Source organism: Cebus imitator, unplaced genomic scaffold (genome assembly GCF_001604975.1).
Source record: "Cebus imitator isolate Cc_AM_T3 unplaced genomic scaffold, Cebus_imitator-1.0 Scaffold121, whole genome shotgun sequence".
NCBI classification, from domain to species: Eukaryota; Metazoa; Chordata; class Mammalia; order Primates; family Cebidae; genus Cebus; species Cebus imitator.
Window position 1 is genome coordinate 3,664,204 of NW_016107436.1, and position 10,518 is coordinate 3,674,721.

The 10,518-nt window shown below is 39.0% G+C and overlaps 1 protein-coding gene across 2 annotated transcripts in view; it reads left to right on the top strand.

Moving 5' to 3' along the window:
- APPBP2 (amyloid beta precursor protein binding protein 2) overlaps nucleotides 1-5,744 on the top strand; it is a 73,978-nt gene extending 68,234 nt beyond the window's left edge. For both annotated transcript variants that reach the window (XM_017539835.2, XM_017539836.2), the window contains one exon: nucleotides 994-5,744. In XM_017539835.2, the coding sequence (XP_017395324.1) occupies nucleotides 994-1,247 (254 nt within the window). In that variant the 3' untranslated portion in view covers nucleotides 1,248-5,744. The remainder of the gene's footprint in view (nucleotides 1-993) is intronic.
- The last annotated feature ends 4,774 nt before the right edge of the window (nucleotides 5,745-10,518 follow it).

Here is a 10,518-nt window from a genome sequence, read left to right on the forward strand (position 1 = left end):
TCTTAGTAGAGATGAGGTTTCACCATGTTGGCCAGGATGGTCTCGAACTCCTGACCTCATGATCTGCCCGCCTCGGCCTCCCAAAATGCTGGGATTACAGGCGTGAGCCACCACACCTGGCCAGTTATGTTATTCTTTTGCAAAACAATTAGGCTTATTTATCATGTTAAATTTTTGCCCGCATCCATCTTTGTTTATTTTGTTAATTTTTTTGAGTATGTGAAATATTAATTTTCTGTAATCAGAACTGTACAGATAGATACGCTCAGAGACATGTAATTTTCTTTGATTTCTTCTACCCAGTTCCCACCCACTCACTATGGATAACCAGTCTCATTAGTTTCTGGTTTACTGTTTTTGTGTATCTTTTTGCACAATGAGCAAATAAATATTTTCTTATTTTCCCTATCATACACAAAAGATAGCATACTATAGATACTGTTTGGTATTTTACTTTTTTAAATCTGAACAACATACATACCATCAGTTGCTTCATAACACTTTGTAGAGAGCCCAGAGTTTCCCCCTCAGTTTGCAGCTACAAAGTATGCCATTGAGTGAAGATATCCAGTTGATTAAACTGGTTCTGTGTGTTTTCATTTGTTTCTGTTAATTTGTAATTACAAATACTGTTGCAGTGAATAGCCTTGGGCCTGTGTATTTTTCTATTGTTGGAGATGCTGCCATTCTTCTTTGAGATCTCTTTAAAACAGTTCCTTCAAACCATGATTTTTTATAATTCTGTTCTAATCTGGCCAACTTCTTTAGACAAGAGAAAAATTTTTTTAAAGTCTTAGTGATAGCTCATAGGTGGGACTGATTTGGGGGATGCTGATACAAGAATTATATCTATTCTTTTTGGGGGAATAAACCTAAGCCACCCTGTTTGAAGAATTGAACTTGTGTTCTTGTTGTAGAAATTGCTTGTTATCTCATTATTTGTGCTTGCTTGCTTTTTTTTTTTCTTTCTTTTTCTTTTTTTGTTACTTTCAGGGAAGAAACTTTTTGGTGAAGGCTACAGTGGACTAGAATATGATTATCGAGGTCTTATTAAACTTTACAACTCCATTGGAAATTACGAAAAAGTGTTTGAATATCACAATGTTCTGTCTAACTGGAACCGGTTGCGAGATCGGCAGTATTCAGTGACAGATGCTCTTGAAGATGTCAACACCAGCCCCCAGTCCACTGAAGAAGTGGTGCAGTCCTTCCTGATTTCTCAGAATGTTGAGGGACCGAGCTGCTGAGGGAGGACCTCAGTTAACCAATTACCTTTTCCCAGATTCCAGGGAATTCATACTGTGAAATCAAAACCATGTTGTTTTGGGGGGCTGGAATTTGCATTGAAACACTGGTCCAGTCCATTGAAGACCCTATTTTGGGTGATCCCTATCTTGCAGAGTGTCTGTAGGAATAAGCGTTTATTCAGTTACATTCAGCATGTACCGCATGTGTAAGTAGTCTGGCCCACATTTTCAACCTAGTAGAACAAACAACAGGAAATCTTTTTTTGTTTTTGTTTTTAAAAAATTCATTTTGCAGAAAGCCTGAAAGAATAAAACATACCCCTAAATAAAACTATTTAAGAGTTTAAAAGAGTTGCATTCTTATTATGTAAGGATGATTTTAACAACTTTTTAATATGTAATTCTTCCATGTGGAGGTATTCAATACTGTAGTGTAAAGGAATTTTATTGTGAAAATCTTTATATGCAGTATAGAAAAGTTAACACAAGTACTGATAAAAGAGGGACATCCCAACTTATGTTTGGCTACCTTGCCCAGAGAAGTGGATACAACCACTCTGTATTACAAGGAAAGGACTGTCAGATTCATCTGAACTGGACCAGTGTTGATCTGTAAGTAATAGAAAATCTGATAGACCAGCATTACTGACTTTCTTTTTTTTTTTTTTTTGGTACAACAGTGCAAGATGCTCTGATGGCATTTGCTAACAGGACCAGGAGGATCTAAAAAGGACCAGCCTAATGTAGAAGGTGATTATTTGGACCAGAGGTTTTAGATTATTGTTTTAGACCCTAAGTATACTTTTATCAGAATGATTTTATTTAGATATATGATGAAAAAGGATAATGCAAAACTTATATTCATGTAATAGATACCAATTAGGGAAGTTTGGCAATTTCAATGGCATATTTTTAGTCAAAGTACACAGATGGCAGTGCCATAAGCAAGTCTATAAATGTCAGCTGCAGCCATCCCCCTCATTTTAAATGGTGCCCTAATAATCAATGCAGTTAACAAGTATATTGGCTGTGAGTCATGAAATAGTTCATGTTCAGATGGAAATGTTAGGTTACTGTATGATTTATGGAGATTAATGAAAACGAATGCCCAAACATAAGTCTTAGAAAATCTTCTGTTTTTATGGTAAATAGTAGTAATACAACTAGGTCATTTCATTTGAAATCTAGGAGTCAAATGGAAAGATCCCCTAACAATACGATTTCACTAACTTGACTTTCTGTTTATTGGGATTTGATTTGATTTGTTTTAAGCCAGTCAGGTTATTTAATAATGAGGTAATACATTTAAGAATTTGTGACATGTAGCAATTCAAGAAACAAAAAGGTATTTTGCTGTTACCTCAATTCTTACTGTAGTAGCCTGACTAATGCTTCTATAGTTAAGAATCTGGGTTCCCCCCCTATTTTCAGGGGTTCATGACTTGGCTGTTAAAGATGTTGCTCCTAGCTAATGCTTGGAGTAGTCTGTGGGTGAATGGATGTGTGTTGAATTTTAGTTTTCTTTTAAAATGCATGTTGGGTGAGAGGGGAAAAAATCTAAACTGTCTGCCACATTGATCTTGAGTACAGAAAAATTCATTGTAGATTTCAAATTTTATTAATATTTTAAGCACTTTTTTGAACTTCCCAACCTTGTTTGAAGCTGTTATTTGCAGTCCTATTAGTTATAAGCCAGTGCATTTAAGTCCCTAGGAGGAGATTGGTTGGGGGATGTATTGAAAGAGATGAAGCATGCCCACACCCTAAGATGATAACTGTGTGATTTAGAAACCTGGTTTATTCTTCAAATTGAATTATTTTCTTTTTAAAATTTGGAAAGAGTAGATTGACATACTTGCAGTTTATGAAGCTGCTCCCACTCCCCGGCCCTCAGTTAATTGCAGTCTAATGCCAAGAGGCACTTCTTTATTAATTACCAAATAGTCTTTGTGACCAGAGACTAACATTTTTAAGTTACTCAGCTCTATCCTCATGGGCCTATATATTTAATACCTCCAAAGATCTTTTCAGGATAGGCTTTGTATGCTTTTATTGGTTATTTAGAATCCAGTGGTATGTTTGTGGTATAGGAATGTCATGGTAAATTGTTTTTTAATAAATATTTTGAAACGTTTCCATATGAAGTTTTTTTTTTTTTCAATCTGTATTTTTTGGTTTTGTGCACATACAGCATTTCCTAGGATAAAAATAAACAAATGACTTACAGCCTCATTGTCCCTAACTCAGTTTGAACTCAGCTTAGCTCACACTCAGTAATAAAACAACATGGTGTTTAGAAGCCTAGGATCACAGGGTGGTAATGTCAATTGGCAGCCAGTTGTGTTTTTCTGAAACATCGTTATTGGCAGTTTCTCCTTATCACCACTGCTTTAATGTTTTTTGTTTGTTTGTTTGTTTTTTTGTAAATCCACATACTTTAATGCATACACTCTAGCTTAAGAAAACTTTTGGTTAGGGATCTGACTTAATATGCTATTATTTCTGGTTCTAATGCAGAGTAATACCTTATAACTTTAAGATTCATCCTTGTAGTGGGAATGTTTAGGACAACTTAGAAAGATGTGTGCCACTATGATATGTGGTTTTTTAAAAAAATCTCGAAGAAAAGAATAAAATTTGTCTTACAATAAGTTACCTTGCACAAACTTTTTACATATGGTGAGGTGTGTAAGGAAGCCCTGGCCAACTTAAAGGTTTTTCTGGAGGTTCAGCAAAGTCATGTTAAATGAGGGCCTTTGATCTCATCCTCTTCTGACTCTTCTCTTCTACTCAGTCTTTTCCTAAGGTTTGGTGCTACTCAAGTTGGGTGCATCAGGGAGCTCTGTCTGCACTCGCATGTGTCACTCAGGTCGCCATTCATGCCTGCATTCCATTTATTAGAGCCAATTGGGATTTTTAGAGTGTAATCTTTAGAGTCCTTAAAGATGACTTTGCCAGAGGGATTGAGACCCTTATTGCCATCAAATCTCTGTCTCTGCTTGGTTAAAAATTGATTCACTATTGCTTTGTAGTAACCCCTGCCTAGGTACTTTTTCATTTGTGAAAATAAAGGATTTGAGAAAGACCTTGGGTCCTAGTCTGTTAGGAAGAGTTTATAATTTTGTGAAAATTAAGTACAGAGGCTGCAATCTTAGAAATAATGAGGGTGTCATCTGGCTGCTCCCTAATAGTGCAGACCAAAAACTGCAGTAAACTCATGCCGAAACATGATTGAAACCTTTGGCCAAAACTTTATACATAGAAATAATGATTTGCTCATAACAGGTATCATTAACTGCCATTTTTTCATGTTTCTCGTAAAACATAAAAACACAAATTTCTGTAGCCTTGCTGCTTCCTTTTATTTTTTCTGAGTGGCAAAGTTACTACTGGAAAAACACTAATTTATAAGTACAGATTTTTTTAGAGTTTTATGTTTGCTTTAAAAGTGAACGTGTATTTCGCCTCTTGGCTGTGGAGGATCTTAGTTGCCAGGAAATTTTTTTTTTTTTTTTTTTTTTAAACAGATTCACTCTTGTTGCCCAGGCTGGAGTGCAATGGCACTGCCTTGGCTCACTGCAGCCTCCACCTCCCCGGTTCAAGCAATTCTGCCTCAGCCTCCTGAGTAGCTGGGATTACAGGCACCCGCCACCACGACCAGCTAGGAAATTCTTTTCTTGTTGTTAATATGACATTTGGATTAATCTCCAGCTTCAACACTAGTTCTTTTGTCCATAAATCTCAGGAATGTTTTAGGCAGAAAACTGGTTTTACCCTGTTGATAATCAGAAGGAGTGTGCTTTAGGATTTATTGCATAATACTATTCTTTAACTGCAGTCCTAGGTATCTATAGCATGAGTGGCCTTAGTGAGTTTGTTGACGTGCACATGTTTTTCAAGAGTAAAATTTAAGATTAAAAATATATGCTATATATAGATATCTAGAAAACTTGGTTTGTGGTGCACAGTTAAGTGTTGGATCACTAAATAACCATTGCAGGTACCATTTGTGTAACATTACTCATTTCTGTATATTCCTTTTATGGGAAGATATGTTGCCATGGTAACTAAAACTTTTCAGTTTAGTTCTACTTTTATGATGTGAATGAATGCTACATTTTACTAAATATTACCAGGTCAGTACTATTTTTATACTTTATTAAGCAACAGGGGATTTCAGTTTCATAGACTCAAAATAAAAAGTTCTTAATGGAACAGTTAAAAGCAAAACACTAACAATCTTTACATGAAAATCCCCACTAGTAGTGCCACAATAATTTCTATAGAAATATCTAAGGTCATTAGATTTTTGAAGACAGTTCTTCATTGTGTCAGGATGACCTTTCATATCATTCTCACCAACTTGTAGTGCCCACCGTTATTTGTAACTATTAAACCATACTAAGTATGTTTGTAACCAGCATTGTGATATATTCTGTACTTGTATTGCTAAAAATGAATTATTGACCTAATAAATATAGTGTTCCTGCATTCATAGTGTATCTGTTTCCAATTTGGTTTTGATTGCTTTTCGTTGGGATTAAGCTTTGCAGACTGTTTTTATTAGAGAACAGTGTGAGAGAAACTGTCGGAACTAGAACAAAAGTGCCCTTGTTCAAGAAAATTAAGATGTGTGGCAGAGGAGGAACATGGTAACATCTGGAGATTGTGCTGATGAAAAGCACTTTGAAAAAGACAAAGCACTGCATCAATGCAAAGGGATTTTTTAGTCTTTACAAAAGCATACCATTTTTTTAAGAATACTCTCACTCTAAAGGCTGGAGATGAATGAGGAGACCTGGTAAAGTTCTGCTGGGAATAGTGAAGAAAACCCTAGATTGGAGTTTCAGTTCCAGCTCTGTCTCTGAACTAGAAGATTCTGAGTTACGTCATTCCAACCCTCTTTGTGTTTTATTTCCTCACATGAATAAGGGGGTCAAATTAGGTCTTTAAAAAACTTCACCATGAAACAGCATAAATCCAAGTACTCAAAAACCAGTTACAGGAAATGAAGATTTAATTTTTAAAGATTAGGAAGAAGATATTGTAGACAAAATCCCATCACTTGGAATATAGTCAGCATCAGCTTCATTGCCTGCCACATTCAGTGATACTGGATTTTAAAATATTTCTTTTTTTATCTTCGTAACTTTGAACCTCTGAACATGCTATTTCCTTTTCTCTGTGGAATGCCATTTCCTGGATAGTCTTACCTGTCAGGCTCAAAGATCAAGGAAACCTTTCCTTTAAAGTTTGTATTGCCACTTGGTACTAATGCAACATTTTAGTCAGAGCTCTGTTAAAGCAATTACCATGTGGCCATATAACTTACAGTATTAAGACTATTTCCAACTTGTAAACTTTACTGATTTGTGTATTTTTTCAAGAAACAACAGTTTACCCTGAGAGATACTGTCCTGAGTGTGTTAGCAAACTACACTAAGTAACTTTAAACACACATTTCTATAGACAAATGCCCGTTAGGATGGCTGTTACAGAAAAGTGTTGGCAAGGATGTGCAGAAATGAGAGCCCTATGTGCACTGTTGGCAGGAATGTAAAATGCTACATCTGCCGTGAAAACCAGTATGACCTGTGCTCAAAAAATTAAAAACACAATTACTCTGTGATCCAGCAATTCAACTTCTGGGTATAGATCCAAAAGAAAGGTTCTTGAACAGATACTTATATACCCATGTAGCAGCATTATTCACAATAGCCAAAGGCGGAAGCAACCCAAATGTCTATCAATGCATGAACAGGTAAATAAGGCAGGCCAGGCATGGTGGCTCACGTGCGTATTCCTAATACTTTAGGAGGCTGGCCAACAGAGAAAGATTGTTTTTTTGTTTTTTTTTTTTTTTTTTGAGACGGAGTTTCGCTCTTGTTACCCAGGCTGGAGTGCAATGGTGCGATCTCGGCTCACCGCACCCTCCACCTCCCCGGTTCAGGCAATTCTCCTGCCCCAGCCTCCTGAGTCGCTGGGATTACAGGCACGCACCACCAGGCCCAGCTAATTTTTTGTATTTTTAGTAGAGACAGGGTGTCACCATGTTGACCAGGATGGTCTCGATCTCTTGACCTCGTGATCCACCCGCCTCGGCCTCCCAAAGTGCTGGGATTACAGGCTTGAGCCACCGCGCCCGGCCCCAGAGAAAGATTGTTTGAGCCCAGGAGTTTGAGACCCACCTGGGCAACAAGGTGAAACCCTGTCTCTACAAAAAATACAAAAGAAATAATTGGCATGGTGGCACACACCTGTAGTCCCACCTACTCAGGAGACTGAGGTGGGAGGATTGCTTGAGCCCAGGAGGTTGAGGCTGCAGTGAGCCATGATCACACGACGCCGCACGCCAGCCTGGATGACAGAGTGAGACCCTGTCACAAATAAATATGGCTGGGCGTGGTGGCTTACCAAGTACCAGCTCAGCCATAGAGACCCCCATCCAGGCGGTGCTGAAGGAAATGAGAGACAGACATCCATATAGTGGGTCTATCCAGGGGTTCAGCAGCCTTCGAACTAAGAGTCTCAGGAGCTGACAGCATTCCAGCTGAAGGCCCCGAGTAGACTCTGACCCATGCAGTTAGTCTCTCTGAACAGGTGTTCTTTATTAACAAACAGGTGATTGATATTTTCTCATAACACAAAACACCAAGTAGTCAGCTGGTGCCCACTTACCACTGATCACAAACAACCTAAAAAGTATTCTCCATGAGGGAGCCACGGGGGCAGGGTCAAATATCTTAAGGATTTGTTTTAGCATGATATTTATACATTGTCCTGCCACTTTGGAATGCCCCAAGTAGTCTTCTACTTGGGGTTGCTGCTGCTAGGTTTTCCTTGCCATCGTTCTTCCTCGCAAACAATATGTTCTATCATACACTCAGCATTCAAACAATATTCATAAACTTAACGTTCCTCAACATCAATATTCATAAACATTTCTGAACAGTGGTGCATGCCTGTAATCCCAGCTACTCCGGAGGCTGAGGCAGGAGAATTGCCTGAACCTGGGTGGCGGAGGTTGCAGTGAGCCAAGATCGTACCACTGCACTCCAGCCTGGGCAACAGAGCAAGACACTGTCTCAAAAAAAAAAAAAATATATATATATATATAGAGAGAGAGAGAGAGAGATACTCCAAGAATGTTAACAACAAAAAAGATAAATATAGCATATACATACAGTGGAATATTATCCATAAGAATATAGAAAATTCTGACATAATGTATAACATGGACAAAGCTTGAAGACATGCTAAGTGAAATAAGACAATCACAAAGTATGATTCTACTCTATGATGCATCTAGAGTAGTCAAAAAGCAGAAAGTAAGGATGGGGCGTGGTGGCTCATACCTGTAATCCCAGCACTTTGGGAGACTGAGGCAGGCAGGTCACAAGGTCGAATTTGAGACCAGCACGGTGAAACCCCATCTCTACCAAAAATACAGGTTGCAGTGAGCCGAGATCACATCATTACACTCTAGCCTGGGTGACAAAGCAAGACTCTGTCAAAAAAAAAAAAAAAAGGTGGGATAGAGATTGCCAGGAGCTGGGGGTAGGGGAAAATGGAGAGTAGTTGCCTAATGCAGGTGTACCCAACCCCCGGGCCATGGACTGGTACAGGTTAGTGGCCTGTTAGGCACCGAGCCACATGGCAGGAGGTGAGCAGTGGGTGGGCTCACTTGCCTGAGTTCCACCTTCTGTCAGATCAGTGGCAGCATTAGGTGAACCCTAAACTGCACATGGGAGGGGTCTAGGTTATTCACTTCTTATGAAATCTAATGCCTAATGATTTGTCACCATCTCACATCACCCCTAGATGAAACCATGTAGTTACAGGAAAACAAGTTCAGGGCTCCTACTGATTCTACATTATGGTGAGTTGTATAATTATTTCATTATATATTACAATGTAATAGTAATAGAAATAAAGTGCACAATAAATATAATGTGCTTGAGTCCAGGCACAGTGGCTCACACCTGTAATCTCAGCACTGTACGAGGCCAAGGCAGGCAGATAGCTTAAGCTCAAGAGTTCAATACCTGAACATGGCAAAACTTCATCTCTGCAAAAAAATACAAGTAGCTGGGTGCAGTGGTCCATGCCTGTGGTCCCATCTACTCAGGAGGCTGAGGTGGAAGGGTCACGAGCCTGGGAGGAGGTTGAGGCTGCAGTGAGGCATGATTGTGCCACTGCACCCCAGCCTGGGTGACACAGTGTGACCCTATCTCAATTTTAAAAAATGTAATATACTTGAATCATCTCAAAACCACCTCACCTCCCCCCGATCCCAATCTGTGAAAAAATTGTCTTCCACAAAGCCAGCCCCTGGTGCCAAAAAGGTTGGGGACCACTGGCCTAATGGATCTAGAGTTTGTGTTTTGCATGATGCAAAAGTTCTGAAGATGATTGGTTTCACAACACTGTGAAAATCAATACTAGTGAATTTTACACATAAAATGATTCAGATGGGGCCAGGCGCAGTGGCTCATGCCTGTAATCCCAGCACTTTGGGAGACTGAGGTGGGTGGATCACCTGAGAGGTCAGGAGTTCGAGACCAGCCTGACCAATATAGTGAAACCCATCTCTACTAAAAATACAAAACTTAGCCTGGTGTGGTGGTGCATGCCTGTCGTCCCAGCTACTTGAGAGGCTGAGATAGGAGAATTGCTAGAACCTGGGAGGTGGAGGTTGCAGTGAGCCGAGAATGTGCCACTGCACTCCAGCCTGGGCGACAGAGCAAGACTCCATCTCAAAAAAAAAAAAAAAGTTCAGATGGCAAATTTTGTGTGTATCTTACCACAATTCTTTAAAAATCAGAGGCTTTACTTTGCATAAGCAGTTAAATAGGATGCATAAAGTTTGAAAAAAAAATCTGTGAATGATCACTTTCAGAAAGTACCTTCAAAAACCTCTGATGTAATTTATTTCTGAATTAGATCTTTGGTGTAACAAGTGAAAGTTGATTTGCATTTAAATTCTTTCCAAGTACAGAATCAGGCTTTTTCACTCTTGCTGCTATTTAAATAGTTTGAGTATTTTTCTTTCCTGTTACATAATGACAGGTTATTTCTTTCTATGAGCTAAGAATGATCCAGATGTTGCCTCCTGTTTCACTTAGTCACGAGGTGTGTGTTTTTGTTTTGTTTTCGAGACAGGGTCTCACTGTTGTCCAGGCTGGTTTCAAACTCCTGGGTTCAAACAATCCTCCTGCCTCAGCCTCCTGAGTAGCTGGGATTACAGGCTTGAGCCACTATGCCTAGCTCA